General features: G+C 36.8%; 1 protein-coding gene across 1 annotated transcript in view; it reads right to left on the reverse strand.

Moving 5' to 3' along the window:
* Nucleotides 1-11885: 11885 nt before the first annotated feature.
* The window catches only part of ARID4A (AT-rich interaction domain 4A), a 64391-nt gene continuing 56024 nt past the window's right edge, over nucleotides 11886-20252 (reverse strand). Inside the window, exons 22-24 of the mRNA XM_044917840.1 lie at nucleotides 17342-17548; nucleotides 16600-16746; nucleotides 11886-13725 (exon numbers count right to left, since the gene is read on the reverse strand). Coding sequence (XP_044773775.1) covers nucleotides 13622-13725; nucleotides 16600-16746; nucleotides 17342-17548 — 458 coding nt within the window. The 3' untranslated portion in view covers nucleotides 11886-13621. The remainder of the gene's footprint in view (nucleotides 13726-16599; nucleotides 16747-17341; nucleotides 17549-20252) is intronic.

Below are 20252 nucleotides of genomic sequence, written 5' to 3' on the forward strand. Positions count from 1 at the left end.
GAGAGGACAGCATCAGCATCCAGTGTTATTGTGATCTGGGAATGGTTTTTGGTTCAGAATCTTGATAATGAGGTTAGTCCAGCTCCAAAGGATCTTTTTCTAGGCTGGTTGGTCTTCTGATAAAAGCACGCTACCAGCCCCTTCCCATCCTTCACTTCCACTGAACTCAGAGTTAATCCCTGAGGTACATGGAAAGGGTTGGGGCCAGGAAAACTGTGGAGACTAGCTGGGTGTTCAAGGACACAGTAAACAGCAACATAGAAAGGAAGGAGAATTATTACAGCAGTTAGAAATAAACAGATTACTGTAGTTGAAATTGTCACAGAGACCATGTTGGAAAATAATTGAAAATTTTTCAAGCAAATTTCTATGGTAAAGGTAGATATTTCTTAAATGTAGACACCATTCTTGCTAAATGGGGGATCAGAATTCCTACAATGCTTTGGTCATTTTCCAAATTGAGAAAGCATTAATAATTGTCCCAAAACCATGGTTCTGTGCTGGATGTTAGCTCTCTCTTCCAGACAGCTTTATTGAGGTATAATTGGTATACAGTAAGTTGCATATATTTAAAGTGTAGCATTTGATACATTTTGACATGTATACATCCATAAAACCATCGCCAAAGTCAAGAGAGTAATAATATCCATCATCCCAAAAGTTTCCTCGGGTCATATGGTAGGAGTATGTTTAATTTTTTAAGAAACTGCCAAACATTTTTCCAAAATGGCTATACCATTTTGCATTCCCACCAATGGTATATGAGACTTCCAATTTCTTCATATAGTCACCTAACCACATTTGGTTGGCCAGCCTTGTTAATTTTAGCATTCTAGTAAGCAAGTAGTAGATTTTCGCTGTAGTTTTAATTGCATTTATTTCCCTAATGCCTAATGAAACCAAACACCTTTTAAAAAAACTTTTTTAGAGAAGTTTTAGATTCGCAGCAAAATTGAGTGGAAAGTACAGAGGGTTCCCATATACTCCCTGATCCAACAAATGCACACCCTACCCTAGCATCAACATCCCACACCAGAGTGTCACGTTTGTTATAATTGATGAACCTACATTCACACATCATTATCACCCAAAGTTTATAGTTTACATGAGGGTAGGGCTTGATGTACAAATGCGTAATGTTTTGGCAGATGTGTAATATCGATCATTACAGTAACATGCAGAATAGTTTCACTGCCCTAAAAACCCTCTGTGTTCTACCTATCCATCCTTCCCCTTCCCTCCCCAAACGGTGGCAACAAACTGTCTCTATAGTTTTACCTTTTCCAGAATGTCATATACTTGGAATCATACAATATGCAGCCTTTGACAGTTTGATTTCTGTCACTTAGTAATATGCATTTAAAGTTCTTTCATGTCTTTCCATGGCTTGATAGCTAATTTCCATTAGTGCTAAATAATTGCCCACTGTCTGGATATACGACGTTTATCCACTCACCTACTGAAGGGCATCTTGGTGGCTTCCAAGTTTTGGCAGTTATGAATAAAGCTATCAACATACGTGTGCAGATTTCTGTGAGGACATAAGTTTTCAACTCATTTCAATTTATATACTAAGGAGCATGATTGACGGATTTTATGGTAAGACTATGTGTAGTAAACTAAAGGCAGCCAAACGGTCTTCCAATGTGGCTGTACCATTTTGGCATTCCCACCAGCAACAAATGAAGAGTTCCTGTTGTTTCACATTCTTGCCAGCATTTGGTGGTGGTGGGGTTTTGAATATTTGTATTCTAATAGAGATGTCTAATTGTTGTTTTAATTTGCCTTTCCCTGATGATATATGATGTGGAGCATCTTTTCATATGCTTATTAGCCATCTGTACATCTTTTTTGAAGTGTCTGTTAAGGTCTTTGGCCCACTTAAATCTGGTTGGTTGTTTTCTTATTGTTGAATTTTGAGTTGTTTATTTTAGAAAAGAGTCTGCTTTGTTCTGAATGTTTGTGTACCCCCAAAATTCATATTGTTGAAATCCTAATCTCTATTGATGGTATTGGGAGGTGGGGGTTTGAGGAGGTGATTAAGTCATGAGACTGGAACCCTCACGATTGAGATTAGTGCAGCCTTTGACAGATGGATTTCTGTCACTTAGTAATATGCACTTAAATTTCCTTCATGTCTTTTCATGGCTTGATAGCTAATTTCCAGAAGCAGCCACACAGAGCTCCCTAGCTGTGCTAGCACCTTTCTTGGACTTCCCAGCCTCCAGAAATGTGAGAAATAAATGTTTGTTTATAAGCCACCGAATTTATGGTGCTTTTGTAATAGCCGCCTGAATTTTTTTTTTTTTTAAGATTTTATTTATTTATTTGACAGAGAGAGAGACAGCGAGAGCAGGAACACAAGCAGGGGGAGTGGGAGAGGGAGAAGCAGGCTTCCTGCAGAGCAGGGAAACTGATGCGGGGCTCGATCCCAGGACCCTGGGATCATGACCTGAGCCGAAGGCAGACGCTTAACGACTGAGCCACCCAGGCGCCACTCGCCTGAATGTTCTAAAACAGTCCTTTATCAGATAACTCCTTTATAAATATTTTCTACTTTGTGGTTTGTCTCATTCTCTTGATGAACACCGTTTATGTCTGCTTATTGGCCATTCATGTTATCTTCTTTGATGAAGTGTATGTTCAAATCTTTAGTCTATTTCTTTTCTTTGCGTTTTTTTCTAATTCTTGAGTTTGAGAGTTCTTTATATATGCTCTGGATACAAGTCCTTTATCTGACATATGCTTTGCAAATATTTTCTCCCAGGCTGTTTCTTGCCTTTATTCTTTTAATAATGTCTTTTAAAGAGCCAAAGTTTTTCATTTTGATGAAGTACAATTTATCAATTTGTTCCTTTATGGATTGTGCTTTTGATATGGTATCTAAGAAGTCTTTGCGGGGTCACCTGCATGGCTAAGTCGGTTAAGCATCTGCTTTCAGCTCAGGTCATGATCGAGGGTCCTGGGACCTGGGATCTTGGATACTGGGATCGAGCACCACATTGGGCTCACTGCTTTGCAAGGAGTCTGCTTTACCCTCACCCTTTGCCCCTCCCCTGCTTGTGCTCGCTCTCAAATAAATAAAATCTTAAAAAAAAAAAAAATCTTTGCCTAACCCACTTAGGCATAAGGTGACAAACATCTCCTATTTTAAAAGTTTATGGTTTTAAGTTTTGTGATCATGTTTAATTTTTGTATATGGTGTAAGGTATGGTTCCAAGTTTTTTGTTGTTGTTGTTTTACATTATGGTTGTCCAGTTGTTCCAGCATCATTTCTTTAGAAGGCTATCCTTTTGCATTATATTGTCTTTGTGCTTTTATCAAAAACCAATTATCCACATATGTGTGGGCTTATTTCTGGACTCTGTTCTCTTTTATTGCTCTATTTGTACAAAATGCTGTTCTCATTGCTGTTAGCTTCATAATAATTCTTGAAACCAGGTAGAGTTAGGCCTCCAATTTTGTTCTTATTCAGAGTTGTTTTGGCTATTCTGGGTCCTTTACCTATGAATTTTATAATTAGTTTCTCAATTTCTACAAAAAAAAACTTGCTGGGATTTTATGATTGCATGAAATTTGAGAAGCAAAGAAAATCTTCACAATATTAAGTTTTATGATGCATGAACAAGGTGTATCTCCTTATTTGCTTAGACTGTCTTTATTTGGTCTTAGCAATATTTTGTAGTTTTCAGTGTTACAGGTCTTTCCCATCCTTTGTCAGATTTATCCCAACGTATTTCATATATTTTTTTAAAGATTTTATTTATTTATTTATTTGACAGAGAGAGACACAGCGAGAGAGGGAACACAAGCAGGGGGAGTGGGAGAGGGAGAAGCAGGCTCCCCGCAGAGCAGGGAGCCCGATGCGGGACTCGATCCCAGGACCCTGGGACCACGACCTGAGCCAAAGGCAGTCGCCTAACCAACTGAGCCACCCAGGCGCCCTCTTTTATTTTTTTAAAGATTTTATTTATTTGACAGAGAAAGACACAGCGAGAGAGGGAACACAAGCAGGGGGAGTGGGAGAGGGAGATGCAGGCTCCCCGCGGAGCAGGGAGACCGATGCGGGGCTCGATCCCAGGACCCTGGGATCATGACCTGAGCCGAAGGCAGACGCTTAATGACTGAGCCACCCAGGCGCCCCATATTTTATATTTTTGATGCAATTGTAAATGGCATTTTTAAAATTTCAATTTCTCATTATGTATGCTAGTACATAGAAATAGAATTGATTTTTGTATAATGATCTTGAATCCTGCATTTTTTTTTTAAGATTTTATTTTTAAGTAATCTCTATACCCAACATGGGACTTAAACTTACAACCCTGAGATCTAGAGTTGCCAGCTCTACAGACTGAGTCAGGCAGGTGCCCTTGAATCCTGCGTTCTTGCTAAACTCACCAGTTTGGATGTCCATGATCTTTTCTTTCTTCTTTTTTTTTTTTTCCTTTTGCCTGAATGTTCTGGCTAGAACCTTCAATACAATGTTGAATAGAAGCAGTAAGAGTGGATATCCCTGTCTTAACCTTGGGAATTCCGTCTTTCCTCTTTAAGTATGATGTTAACTATAGGTATTTCCTGCATCAGATTGAGGAAATTTCCTTCTGTTTGCTGAGAGTGTTTTTCAGGAATGCATGTTGAATTTTGTCAGATGCTTTTTCTTTTTCAACTTGTTAATATGATGAATTACATTGATTTTTGAATATTAAACCAACCTGCTTTCCTGGGATAAACTCCACTTGACCCATGATGTGTTTTCCCTTTAATATGTTGTTGGATTTCAGTTGCCGAAATTTTGAGAATTTTTGCATATATGTTCATGTATGATACTGGTTTGGTGTCAGAGTCCTACTGACTTCATTGCGTGGGTTGGAAGATTACCTTCTCTTCAATTTTTAGAGGAGTTTAAGTAGAATTAGTATTATTTCTTCCTTAAACATTTAGTAGTATTATGTCTTCTCTTAAACTTAAAAGTGAAGGTAGCTGGACCTGGAGTTTTCTTTGGGGGAAGGTTTATAACTTCAATTCCATTTCTTTAATAGATACAGGGTTATTCGAGTTATATATTTTTTCTTTAGTGAGCTTTGTTACTGTGTCTTTTAGTGCATTTTCCCATTTCATCTAAGCTGTTAAATTCACTGGCATAAAGATGTTCATGATATTCCCTTTTTATCCCTTTAATAGGTATAGATGCACCTCTCTCATTCCTGATATTGGTAATTTGTGTCTTTTCTAGATCTTAATCAGTCTGGCTAGAGGCTTGTCAATTTTATTGATCTTCTCCAAGAACCAGATAGTTCTTTATTTTTGAAGACTCTGTCAAATTGCATGTATTGTGCTACAGCCCTGCTCCAGTAGAACAGTACATCTACTGAAAGCACGCTGTTGATAATTGTTGAATGAACCAATGCATGAAAAAAAGAAGAACCACTGATTTCTGCATGTAGTCATTTTAATATTACCACTCTTTTAGATAACAGCCATTTCCTTATCTCTTATGTCAATACTTTAGTACTGATAATATATAATTGAGGAGAATCTCCAGCAGCCAGATTAAATGCTTGAGGATATGACCCCAGTGAAGGCTGGTAAAGGGAGGTGAGGCAGGCAGCTAGCATTGAGGAGGGAGGGCATCTTGAGACGAGAAGGAAAATAGATAGAGGCCGAAGACATAGTGAGTCAAAGGAAGTGTAATAAAACTGTAAGTCAGGAATCATGGGATACTAAACTAGCGATTTGGGATGAAAGAGTATAAATTCTGACAATAAGAAATGAAGGTCAAATAAAGTGTAATCCAAGAGTGATTATCCAAAGTCATTACAGTAAAAATTTCAACTTAATAGCTCAGTGTTTCAAAAGGGTATTTGAGAAATACTCAGATGTTAGAGGAAAAAGGGTACATAAATCGGCTTATGTAAATCATGAAAAACAGTGTTTCTATTTATACTCCCCTCTTAAAAATAATAACATTGGGCTTATTATATCTACATTAGCAGGAAGATCTTAAGATTTCTGGTCAAAGGAGCCACAAAAAGGTCATGACATACCTTGGTGGGAAAAAGCAGCAATCTCATTGCTTTTACCAGGCTGAAAAAACAACACTGACCTCACTAAACTTGAGTTCTAGTCTCTGTACTAGCTGACCACAGTGACCTTGGGTTTGCATGTTCTATGCTTTTCTTGTTTTAGACATTTGGGTTTTTTTTAATGTTCAAACTGTACACATTTAAAATGTACACTTTTGTGTTTATATTTAATACACACACACAAAACCATCACTACAACCAAATTAATGAACACATCTATAACCACCAAAAGTTTCCTTGGGCTCCTTTGTAATCTCTCACTCCCACCCTATACCCTATATACCCTCACCAAGTTTCCAGGAAACCACTGATTTGCTGTCACTATACATTGTAACATTATTTTCTAGAATTTTATATAAATGGAATCATAACGTGTGGGTATTTTGTCTTGCTTCTTTCACTCAGCACAATTATTTTGAAATTCGTCTGTTTTATTGCCCGTATCATCAGTTCGTTCTTTTTATTGCTGGGCTGTATTCCATTCTGTTGCTATGGAACAATTTATCCATTTACCAGTTGATGGACATTTGGGTTGTTTGAAGTTTTTGCTGCTGCTATGTGTGGAACATGCTTTCATTTCTCTTGGCTAAGAATCAATGGGTGGAATGACTGGGTCATGTAAGTTTAACTTTTTAAGAAATTGCCAAATTTTTCTAAAGTAGTTGTACCATTTTGTATTCTCACCAGTACAGTGTGAGAGTTCTAGTTCCTCCACATTCTCTCCAACACTTTCACGGAGGACAATTTGGCAATCTCACCTGTTGAGATTAAAAATGCCTGTGTACTTTGATCCAGTAATTCCATTTCTAGGAATTTATCCTACAGGTATCCTCACACATGTGTGAAAGGACATATGTATAAGGCTATTGGTTGCAGCATTGTTTGTAATAAAAATTAGAACTAACGAAAATGTCCATCATTATGGGGCTAGATAAACAAATTGTGGTACATTGGTATAGTAGAATACTATGTAGCTGCAAAAATAATCAGGAAGCATAGATGTTTTGGGAAGGATAATCCTAACCCTAACATTGGTTTTCTCTGGGAAGGGGAAAGTAAGGCACAGAGGTGGGAAACTGTCATGTAGTCTTGTGTCCTTTCTGTTTTGAACCATATGGATGTATTACCCACTCAAAGGATAGATTTAAAACTTTTTAAAAAATGTCTCTGAAATCAAAACAATCATTAAAAGCAGAATTTTAGAATCTAAACCTTTCACTTTATAGGTAAAAAAACTAACACTTAGAAAAGTCAAGTGATTTGCCACATTCAAATGGTTAGCTGTTATAAATGAGTGCTTATAAGTTTTAAAAGGAGAATCCCAGGCCCTAAGCTCTCCTTGTAGCTATTTAAAATGATGTCTTTGTTAAAAATGCAACCATTATTCTCAGGGAACAGAAGCTTCTTAAGATAGCACTATGTAATGAAACAAATACTGGACTTGGAAGCCAGAGGAAATGGGCTGTCATCCTAATTCTAATTCTGCTACTTATTATTCCCTTGTTCATTTGGAACTGGTTTCCTTGTGTGTCAAAACAAAATAGCAATGCTTTTCTCATAGGGTTGAGATCACACTCATGGACCTTGACTCACTGGTAACGGTACTCCGTTCCATCAGTTATCTTTACCTTCCTGTGCAATAGTTCATTTGCTGTTTTTTCCCCAATTATAAAATATGTCAAATGGGGCACCTGGGTGGCTCAGTCACTAAGCGTCTGCCTTCGGCTCAGGTCATGATCTCGGGGTCCTGGGATCGAGCGCTGCATCGAGCCCTGCATTGGGCTCCCTGCTCTGTGGGAAGCCTGCTTCTCCCTCTCTCACTCCTCCTGCTTGTGTTCCCTTTCTCGCTGTGTCTCTGTCAAATAAATAAAATCTTTAAAAAAAATAAAATACGTCAAATATAGTAAAGGATTGAAAATAATATGATAAAACACTCAGATTATCAAATCTTAGCATATTGTCATTTTTTTGGAGGAGGGAATAAATGTCCCCGTATACCCTCCTCTATTCCTTTCCCTCTTCTCCAGAGAAAACCATTCCTGAATTTGGGTATTCATCATTCACACTCAGGGTTTTATACTTATAGCTACATAAACAAAACTAATGTTTTGTATCCTTAAATTTTGTAGAGATATATGTATTGTTTGGCAACTTGCTTTTTTCACTCATTTGTTTTTGATATTCATGTTGATATATTTAGCTTTAGTCCATCTATTTTAACTGCTCTGTAGTACTGCAGTTAATTAGTTAGCCATAATTTATTTATCCATTGTTCTGTTCATGGGCATTTAAGATGTTTAGTCAACACAAACCATGCTGCAAAGAATAGTCTAATACAGATCTCCTCGAGCATATGCAGATTTTCTCTAGGATATATGGAACTGTTGGGTCAAAGGGAGTGTTCCCCTTCATCTTTATTAGATAATGTCAAATCCAAATAGACATATTAATTTACACTTGCACACAGTACATCAGAGTCCCCATTTCTTTACATACTTTCTGATGCATTAAGGAAATGCAAATTAAAAGCACAATGAAATACCACTACACACCTATTAGAATGGTTAAAAAAAAAAAACCCCGACTGAATATATCTAGTGCTGACAAGGATGTAGTGCAACTTAATTCTTGTGTATCACTGCTGGGAATGCAAAATCGTATGGCATATAATCCAGCAATCTTACTCCTATGTGTTAACCCAGGGGAAATGAAAACGTTATGTCTACACAAAAGCCTTTATGTTTATATTTATAGTGGCTTTATTCATAATAAATGCCTAGAAAGTTTTTAATTTCAAGGGAGTTAAATTTGGTTTAGGTTGTTTTTAAAGATTTTATTTATTTATTTGACAGAGAGTGCACAAGCAGAGGGAGAGGGAGAAGTAGGCTCCCCACTGAGCAGGAAGCCCAACGTGGGGCTCAATCCCAGGACCCCAGGATCATGACCTGAGCCGAAGGCAGATGCTTAACCAACTGAGCCACCCAGGCACCACAAGTTTAGGTTTTTGAGAACAGGTTTGGATAGGGATCCAAGAGAATTTCAGAGAGCAGTTACCACTTGATGGGGGAAAAGTGCCCCATCAAAGGAAAGCACCAGTGAAGTCTGAGTGCATTCACAACTATTTTGTCAAAGCCTAGTTATTATAGGGCCAGTCTGGGAGATAATGACTACATCAAGGAAATGGTTAATTCTAAAAATCACTTATGGACTGCCAAGGCGCATTCATCCTTGGAAACCAGGAGAAACTTCAGCAGTTTCTTATCCTTCATAAAAAGGTTTGGGGACCGAGAAAAGCTGCTCTGGAGGATAATATTATCTCTTGGAATATAGTGGAAAAGAAATTAGTTGTAGGATTTGCAGGTAAAGTACAGGATGCCTAGTTAAATTTCATTTTCAGGTAAATAACAATTTTTATATAGGACATACTTATACTAAAAAATTATGTCTGAAATTCAAATTTAGCTGGGTGTCCTCCATTTTTTTTTTTTTTTGCTAAATCTGGCAAATTAAAGTGGTGAGAATCTTGAATCAGACTGTCTTGTTTAATATAACAGCCTTGAGAAGAAATCCAATTGTGTTGAATAATCCTTTATTATATTTACATGGAAGTTTTAAGTTTTTCACAATAGAACTTTTCAAAATGAATTTTAGTGATACAAATTACAAAATGAAGATAGCTTCATAATTATGTTAACTGTAAATTCTAAAATTATAAACACTGCCCTTCTAATTGTTTAAAAAGATATAATGGGTCTAGTATGAATATATGAAAAGGTTTTTTTGTGCTTAACAAGAAAAACATCATTTGGTTTTATAATAAAATGTAAATAACTTAAAAAAAAATTCTGTGTGAAAACACTAAGCATATATTAGAAATTCTCCATTAGCACAGAATCCATCTTAAGAGTCCTTCAACTTCACTAATGATGAATGCCATCATATACTGTAGTCTTCCTGTAACAGGATAAAAAATCTGGGTGTAATCATGTGGAGTAATGGAAGAACGAAGAAGAAACGAGGAGGGGGAAAAAAGTCATCAGTTTAAGAATACTCTGAGTTGGGGATTAGACAGTTGAACAGGTCTACTTTACACTTTTTAAATGATATTTTATCATTATCACCTTGTGAAAAGAACCACAAAGACAACTTATAAATGTCTGGCTTGTACATAAGAATCACTGGTAAAAAAACAGAAACAATAGCAATTCACAAGTAATTTTTCTCAACTTAGTTTTTCAAGCATAGTTTTTGACTATCTTACTGTGTATTACTAGATGATGGATCAGGCACTTTGTGGGATGCAAGTATGACTAAGTACTTAAGAACTAACACCTAGTAGGGTAGAAAGACACATGCATAAGTAAACATAATACAAGGTAAGTTGTCAAGTAAAAGAATAGATTGAAAATGCCGTGAGAGAATAAAAGGAGGTGGCAAAAGCTTCATGGAAAGTGGCTGCGGAGATGGCTGTGGACAAGTAGGGACAGAGTGATGGGAAAACAGAGGAATAAGAGGCAGAGGTGGACAGATGCAGTGTTTGGGTTTAAAGCAGCAAAACTGCTTTGAATACATGATTTGGTAAGAACTATTTCCAAATGAACGGCTCTGCATGACCTGGCTCCTACCTCCTACTGCAAGTCTCTTCCTACCCTGGCTCAGTAGATCCAAGCTCCATGCGCCTGGAGCGCTTTATTCTCCTCTCCCATCTTTTTCCCATTTGCTTGTAGCTTATTCATTATCCTCACTGGGGCTCAGTTTTACTGCTTTCTCTGCAAAGCCTTCCTTGACCACCCTTGCCTTCCCAGCTCATAGCTGGGCTCCTATATTGTATCTCATGGCACCTGTGTATAGTCTACCTCATTAGATTATGCACTGCTTGAAGACAGGGACCTTTTTCTGTCTTGTTCACTGTTGTAACTTGTGGGCCTAAGCACAGTACCTGGCACTTAACAGGTAACTGATAAATTGTTGATGAATTCTGATATTTTTTATGTGTGGTTGAATATAGCTTCAAATGCTTTCAGTGTTGACAGTTATGTCAAATTACAGGGCTTATAAGAAAAGTGTATTTTAGGGGCACCTGGGTGGCCCAGCTGTTAAGCGTCTGCCTTCGGCTCAGGTCATGATCCCCCTGGGTCCTGGGATCGAGCCCCGCATCGGGCTCCCTGCTCTGCAGGAAGCCTGCTTCTCCCTCTCCCACTCCCCCTGCTTGTGTTCCCTCTCTCGCTATATCCCTCTGTCAAATAAATAAATAAAATCTTTGAAAAAAAAAAAAGTGTATTTTAGGACTTATAAGAATGATATATAAACAAATTAATAGTTTAACCTATATGGATTTCCGTAATTTAAAGCAATTTCATAGAAGACACAGTATGTATATGCTAAGTACAAACATGTTTCTTAGTGAAGGACAGGAAAACTAGAAACACAATAAACAATAAAAGCACACAAGTGAAACAAATCTCCATAATCTTCAAGGTCCCAATACTTCCTTACCAGATTTATACTGATTAGAAGGGATGATATTCAAGCTGATAACTAGTTCTCTCATTTATTGAATTGCTACTGAAGAAAGTCATTAAAATATTTAACATATGAATCTAAGGTTGCCTCCTAGTTTCAACTGGTTGTGAATGACAGTTTTCACTTTTATAATTAAGTACAAGAAATATTTTATTACAAAGAATGACAAATATATCGAATATGCTCTGTTTTGCAAAGTCTGATTTTCCAACTGTTAAGGGTACTGGCACTTGCGGAAAAAACAATCACTTAAATGAAAACTAAAAATATAAAGCCTATGTTTAAAACATGGCCTTTATTAATACTGCCCACTGAGCTCCATTTTTATTTTACATTGAAATACTTCTGCTTTGCAAAGAAAAGACAGAAAAGTGCATTTTACAAGAGTACTTTTTTCTTTTTAATTCTCTGCGAAAATGGAAGGAATCTGAATCACAAGTTCACAATGTGGTAAAATGAAATTAAGAAACAATAATTTCGGTAATGTTTGCCATCACTAGTGTTTGGCTCTGACTTTGTTCTTGTCAATCAGATCCTGATACACAGTCTAGAGCATCTAGGTTATTACTCTACAGCATATTAAACACAGAAAAGGAGGTTTAAAAAAAACCCCTTTCAATGTACAAACATGAATTTAAAAACTGATTTTAAAAAATCACCTTTTTACATAATGTATATGGCAAAAATGCTTTAAATACATGATTTTGGAATTATTTACAAAATGTATCAGTCTGTGGAACAATTCACAGACAAAGCATACATAGTTGCTTTACTTAGTTGTTGCATCTCAACTTTGGGAGATAGAAATTTATTCGGCAGTATAGCAAACATAAAAACTATGACAAAGTATCTTAAGGGCAACCAAAAATTTGATCCTCAAAACAGTTTAAATACTAGGACTGCCAAAGTTTCTAAACGAGGACGTACTTTAATGATCCAGATGCCCATTTATAGTTCTATACTGTTTGAAGGACTGAGACAGACTCCCTTCAATACAGGCAAAGTTACTGGATGCAACCTCCTGTAAAAGGGACAGCTGAGAGCTATTGTCATCCAAAGAGTGAATTAACCTAGAATTTTCTTTTTTTCAATTTTATTAATATTTTAAAAAATACATAAAAATACAACATCCAATGTCTGAATAAATATATTTAACAAGTTGCAAGATAATACCTTATTTTACACAAAATTTTCAGCTTTAGAAATCTTGTTAAATAACTTCATTGTTGTTATATATTTCATTTTTGTCTTTTTGTAACAAAATAAAAACTCTGAAATTACATAGAAAAAAGACAAAATATTTTTGTCAAGGGATAAGATAGTCCACTGAAAACTTATTCACAATTCCACTGTAAACATTAATAAACATTAAAATATTTGCATAATTGTGTGCTCAAAAATCCTATAAAAAGTGGAAGACTTATTACAACTGTAGTTTTCAGTCAACTACACTTCCTTTCACAATTTATTTTGTCCCATTTACACCTTTAAACCTGGGCACACTGCTGAACATATACTTTGGCAGTTCTAAATAGCAAGTGCTTCCACAAAAATAAAAAAACAACAACAATAAAAAAAAAACACAACATAAACCCCCTACTCACCAAGTGTTCAAATACATCTTAGTGAAAGTGCAGCAGTCACTATTCAGCTGGATAATATTTTGATGTTTATCGTGCACTTGCTTGTCTATGATTTCTACAACATTTGAAAGCTTTATTATACAAATTGAATTTGCTAAGTGCCCTTTTTCTATCTTCACAAAAAATGAAAAATTAAAGAGGAAAAATTATGACAAATATGGCAGGCTGCCTAACCTTCAGTTATTAATCAGCTTATTTTTGCAACAGAAAAAAAGAAAAGAGAGGGAATAGATACAATCCAGCCTGGAAAGGTATACAGGATATACTTAGCAATGTCAAACCAGTTGAGTGCTTTCTGTGGTTGTATTTCAGGATTTGGGGATTTATGTCCATGGCAGCAAACTGCTGGGAAGGCAAAGAAAACGTTTATCACCTGCATTCTACAGCAAGTACATTTTGTGGGGGAGATGAGGATGAGGGACTCATTCCAGTGTCTGACGAAGCAGATGACATGGAGGCTCCTGCATGAGACACTGTGGAATCAAAATAACTACATTAGACCCAAAAACTATCACACAAAGATACCTAGCCTCTGGCAAACCAGAAATTAGTCCCCTCTCTGCCACAGGCAGAACACTCCTCTTAATATAGGCAAGCCTATCACGTAATTTACCTTTTTTTTTTTTTTTTTTTAAAGAGACAGACCTCCTGGAGCCTTTCCCTCCTTGTCCATCCTATTCCTGGAATAGTTGGCTCTCTAGGCCTGCTATGCAGTGGTCACCCTATCGCTTTCATTCATCACCTTGACATTTTCTTTACTGTTTTCCTAAGTGGGATTCCTTGTTTGCTGGATCCTATGTTGTCTTCTTAGCTTTCTAGTTTCTAGTTTGGCTTCTAGTTTCCAGTGCACTGAGAAATCTGACATGAGAAACTTGATGCTCTTCTGAGACCCATTTTGTAGATATACCTTTATATGGTAAACCAAAGGGTTCTGAAATTTCACAATGGGCTTTGGTGTAATTTTTCTCTCCCATTCTTTATAGATGTTACAGTGAGTCCTTTCAACCTTCTAATTCATATCCTTTGTTTCTGGAAATTTTTCTTTTTTTTTTAAAGATTTTATTTATTTTTCTTATAATACTTCTTTGATGACAGCTTCCTCCTGCGTTTATTCAGTACTCTTTTTCTAGAAATGCTGTGATTCAGAAGTTATCTCTTGGCCAGATCCTATACTTCTCTTAGTTCTTTTCTCCTACTGTCTTTTTGACCACCTACTAGGATTTCTTTAGCTTTGCTATCTATCTCTTCTATTACATTTTTTAAATTCCTGCTATCATATTTTTAATTTTTGAGAGAGCCGTCTTGGTCTCTGAATTGTATTAATACTATCATGTTTTGAGGATGCCTGGGTGGCTCAGTTGATTAAGTGTCTGCCTTCGGCTCAGGTCATGATCCTAGGATCCTGGGATCGAGCCCCGCATCGGGCTCTCTGCTTGGCAGGGAGCCTGCTTCTCCATCTCCCCTGCCTCCTGCTCCACCTGCTTGTGCTCTCTGTCAAGTAAATAAATAAAATCTTAAAAAAAAAAAAACCAACATATTTTTGTTTCAAGACTACAATATCTTTCCTGTATCTCTGTATAGTGATTATAGTTTGGTGTTTTGTATGGTAACATTGTTTTTTACAAGTTCCTTTTTATTCTCATTTTCTACTTTGGTTTCTACCTTTATGTAGAAGCTTTCCTATCTGGTCTTGTGGCTCCCTTAAGAGGGGGCATTAGGAGCGCCTGGGTGGCTCAGTCGTTAAGCGTCTGCCTTCGGCTCAGGTCATGATCCGGGGGTCCTGGGATCGAGCCCCACATCGGGCTCCCTGCTCAGCGGGAAGCCTGCTTCTCCCACTCCTCCTGCTTGTGTTCTCTCTCTCGCTGTGCCTCTCTTTGTCAAATAAATAAATAAAATCTTAAAAAAAAAAAAAGGGAGGCATTAAAAAGCTAACTGGAAGCTGTGTGCGAGTATGCAGAGCTTTTCAATCATGGGCAGTGCATATGTAGTGACTGGCAAGGATCTTGCTTTTTGGTTCAGGAACCTCTAAATGTTGGTATCTGTGTTAGTTCCTCCTCTTGGGTTGACCAGCTTCTCCAGAAGAATCCTTCAGTTTCCTCCCATGAGTGAGCATAAGCTTAGTTGCCAGCTTTCAGGAAGCCAAGAGGATAAGAGTTTCAGTTGGAAAAGGGATAGGGGTCTCATCATTCAGTATTGTAAACTTTTGCTCAGGCTCATTATTTCTGATTTTGCACTTAACCCTCACCTTCAGCTATGGCTGGTGTCCCTGAGTCTACAGGGACTTCTTTCCCCTCTCCATACAGTACGTTAATTTTCTGTTTTCTGCTACAGCTGCAGAAGAAGGTAGTTTGTATCACAGGATGGGACGAAAGAATCCAACTTCTTCCATTTTCAACCAATCTCCATTTTTAGCCTCACCTATATCCCTGCTTTCAGAGCTGGGGTGATGTGGTATGGGCTGGCTCACTTCTTGTTTTGCCCCACTGGAAGGATAAACAAGCTTAGGTTTTAGCATTCTGCTAAAGCAGTCCATCTGCTTCTCAGCTTCCAAGAGAGAAGCTGTTGACATTTCTTGTCTACTGTGGTCTGCTATCCCATTATCTTGTTCTTGTGGGTACAGGGCTTTTCATTTTCTTTACTGTTATTTTAGTGGGGCTTCAGGACGGGGTAGATGTGAACCTATCAATGTTTAACTGTAAGTCAGTCCTACACAGTTTTTACTCTCTCTCCATGATTAATCCAAAGTAATTTCTCCTTCCACCAACTCCTGTACTTAGTAATACCACTCTTGGGGTCCTCATTGAACACACCCTTCCTGCTAGAAGTTAAGATCTTTGAGATCAAAGTCTGTATCTCATTCATCTCTGTACTTCTACCACCTGGAAGAGGGCCTGGCACATAGTGTGAACATATTAATGTTGAGCTGAACAATTTCAACAAATCATTTATGATCGCAAAAAAGATAATCTCTTTGAGGATAAGCCATATGCCCACTAATTTTGGTGAACCTCATAATAACAAATATAGTGCCTATTAATAGGTAACCAGTAAATATTTGTTGAGCAAAGTGAATTTCAGAGGGAGTAACTAATTCTTCCTGAGAACCCACCACATTTAATAAAATCACATTGTGTAAAACAGTTCATAGTCAAAACTTTTTACGAGTCTCCTCCTGATTAATCAATTCAGTTGTTGACCCACTCATTTCAATAATATCACAAAGAAGATAAAACTAGGAATCTAAAAACAATTAATAAATGTGTACTATATTCAAAGAGTAATGTATATCTTCTAAAATGACACGATATATTTGAAAAACAAGGGAAGAAAAATTATAATCAAATTACCTTCTCTGTCTTTCTTTTTTAATCTTTTTCTCCTCCTGTCTATGGTTGCAACTTCAGACTTCAAAGACATGTAATATTTTCTGATTTCTTGTAATTTTTCTTGGAGAAAAGAGATTCGCTCTGTACTGTTCATATTCTCTAATTCATCTAAAAGGGGGAGAAAGGTTAATTTGGTTTTAAAAATAATTAAGAAAAGGCAGTTCTATCAAAACTCAACTTCTAAATCAAAAGCTTTAGTTTATTAAGTTTCCATAATAATAGCTAAATAAGGCTCTACAAACAAGGATGACATTAATTAAATTCATGAATAAGATTTCTGTATATATTCCAAATTTTTTATACCAAATATGTATTACTTAAATGATCAGATAAACACAAGAAAACATCAACACACAGCAACCCTAATCTATAATTGTAGTTATTCATCCAAATAGTTTCTTTGTATTGATGATTTTTCATTCATTGGATATTTCCAGTTATCAATTAGAAAGGGTACTTCAGTTTCACTGATACATACAAACACACATCTTATTTTGTTACTGGAGATCTTTCTCTAGTTAATATTTATCAGAGTATTATTATGAAAAGGCATGGATTTGTATTTAAGATGATAAGTGGTGATTATTGATAAGAGTATGTGGAAACCTACATAAATGAATATGGTAACCACTATTTCTTATTTTGACATTTTAAGAAAATACCACTTATACAAAATACATTCCGGTTTTCTAAAGCTTCTTACTGAGTTGAAAGCTCCATTTATATGTTCTAGGGGATGAATTCGGATGTTTTTCCCTGTGTTTATCTTTTTCTCCATCTTTGATGTGAGGAGAAATTCTTGCAGGAGATCGTGCAAGCTTCTGTGGCTTAGACACACTAAGATGCTTTACTGGTGTACATTTACTTGAATTGTCCAGGACAGGAAGATCTTCACTATCACTGCTTTGTCCTATAATAAAAAATTGATTCAGAGATTATAAATGACAAAAATATCAAATTATCAAAATGCAGCAGACCCAGCAATTACACTTCTTGGTATCCTACAGAAATAAGTATACAAACGCACAAATTTCTTAACAGTAAAGAAATGGAAATCTAAATGCCCACGGATAGGAAAAAGGTTAAAAATTACATACAGTTGATTCTTGGACAATGTTGGGGTTAGGGGCACTGACCCCCATGCAGTCAAAAATCTGCATTTACTTTTGACTCCCCAAAAACTTAATTACTAATAGCCTACTGTTGACCAGAAGCCTTACTGATACATAAAGTTGATTAAAACATATTGTGTATGTTATATACAACATTGTACAGTATATTCTTAAAATAAAGTAAGCTACAGAAAAGAAAATGTTAGAAAATCGTAAGAGAAAATACATTTGCAGAACTCTAAAAAATCTGTGTATAAATCGATCTGTACAATTTAAACCCATGTTCAAGGGTCAAATATACTACTGAATAATTTGCTAAAATTGTTAAAAAGAATGAGCTAAAGTTTACAAGAACAAAAATGGCAAAATATCCAATATACACTGTTAAATAAAAAAGCAAAGTTATAAAACAATATGTATAGTATTGCCCCATTTATGTTTAAAAAACAAGACATAAAACCACCCAAACTGCATAAATGAAAAAGCACAAAAATACTTGATGTATACACATCCTTTAACATGTGTATAATAAAATGTGAGCAGAAAATTGTTTGCAACTCTGTCCCTCCTCACCAAATTTGTAATTAAACATGTTTTTGCTTTTCACTTCATAACAAATTAGAATTCTCTGGGTTTTTTTTTTTTTTTTTTCCCAATCTCTTACACCCTTCCACCATCCTACTCTCAAAAGCCAACATTGCCTTCTACTGAAAAAGCAAAGTTGGAATGTTACACACTCAATTTCCCAGCCCTTCCTCTACCTGTATCTGTCTTTATTAACTTTTGGGGGTGCTCAGAAAGAGAATGTTTTTGAAGACTAATCTCTTCAGCTATACGCTTAAAACCATCCACTCAGAGCTCCTCTGGAATATCCCAACATCAATTATCCATCTTCTTTTATCTTCAACTTCTTTTCCTAGTCTACCAACATGCTTACATCTTTCCCACCCTGAGAGAGGGAGGGAAAAGAAGGAAAACTTCCCTTTTTAGCTGGCACCTCTTTCCTTCTCTTTAAAGTCAAATTTCTTTTTTTTAAGATTTTATTTATTTATTTGACAGAGTGACAGAGACAGTGAGAGAGGGAACACAAGCCAGGGGGAGTGGGAGAAGCAGGCTTCCTGCTGAGCAGGGAGCCCGACTCGATCCCAGGACCCTGGGATCATGACCTGAGCCGAAGGCAGACACTTAACGACTGAGCCACCCAGGCACCCCTAAAGTCAAATTTCTTGAAAGAAATTCTTTGTTATCCTGATTTCCACACCTTCTAATCACATTCTCATGCTCCTGTTAGGGTCCCAACATTTACAATTCACCAAATTCAATGAATGCATTTTAATCCTATTGCATATCCTATAGCATTCAAAACTTCTTTCTTATTCAAACCCACTAGTGTTTAGTGATTTGCATTTGTCTCTGATCAGTGCCCATATAAAGAGATAGCCCATTGAATTCTATTCTTGGTTCTTTTTATTTTCATTTTACAACTCTCCCATAGCAATCTCATCATCTTGCAATCCTTCACATAACCATCTTCTAAAAACAGACTATTCTAAGCTCCAGACCCCTACTCCCCTAATACTTGGTACCTCTAACTCACCTTTCCCGAAATTACTCTTCCAACAACCTGCTGCTACTCCTGTATTCCATGTTCATTAACCAGTCCCTCATATGTAACTACTAGTAAGTGAGTCCTAATGATTTCACGTCCCATCACTTTAATTCATTTTTCTCGCCAAATATTAAGTCCCAAAAGTAAAACTGATATCTCCTTTCTTTTTAATCTTTCTAACTTTTTAGACAGTCTTCAAACTTACAAAAAAATTGTTAAGAACAGTTACCAAAAAATGTTTTTCTGACCCATTTGAAGGTTAAGTTGCCCAGCCATACTTGAGTACTTCAGTGTTTGTTTCTTATAAACAAGAACATTCTCCTTGTGTTAGTTATCTACAAACTGGCCCCAAACTTAGCAGTTTAAAACTACAAATGGTTAATATCTCACAATGTCTGAGAACGGGGGTCTGGGAGCAGCTTGGCTGTGTGGTCTGACTCGGGAATCTTGTGATGTTGCAGTCAAGCTTTTAGCTGAAGCTGTGGTCTCTGAAGACTTGACTGGAGCTGAAGAATATATTTCCAAGATGGTTCACTCACGTAGCTTTTGGCAAGAGGCCTCAGTTCCTCGCTTGCTATTGGCAGGATGTGCTCAGTTTACCATGTTGGACCTCCCCATAGACTGCTGTGTCCTCAGGACTTGGCAACTAACTTTCCCCAGACCAAGTGATCCAAGGGAGAGCAAGGAGGAATCTGCAGTGCCTTTTATGACCTATTCTCTGAAGTCATAGTCTATCACTTTAGCCAGCCCACACTCAAGGGAAGGGAATTAGGCTTTGTCTCTTGCAGGGGGGAGTATCAACAGATTTGTAGATATGTTTTAAAACCACCACACACTTAGAGAACCATAATACAACAATCAAAATCAGGAAATAAACACAAACATATTATCAC

This window comes from Neomonachus schauinslandi, chromosome 9, assembly GCF_002201575.2.
Source record: "Neomonachus schauinslandi chromosome 9, ASM220157v2, whole genome shotgun sequence".
Classification (NCBI taxonomy): Eukaryota; Metazoa; Chordata; class Mammalia; order Carnivora; family Phocidae; genus Neomonachus; species Neomonachus schauinslandi.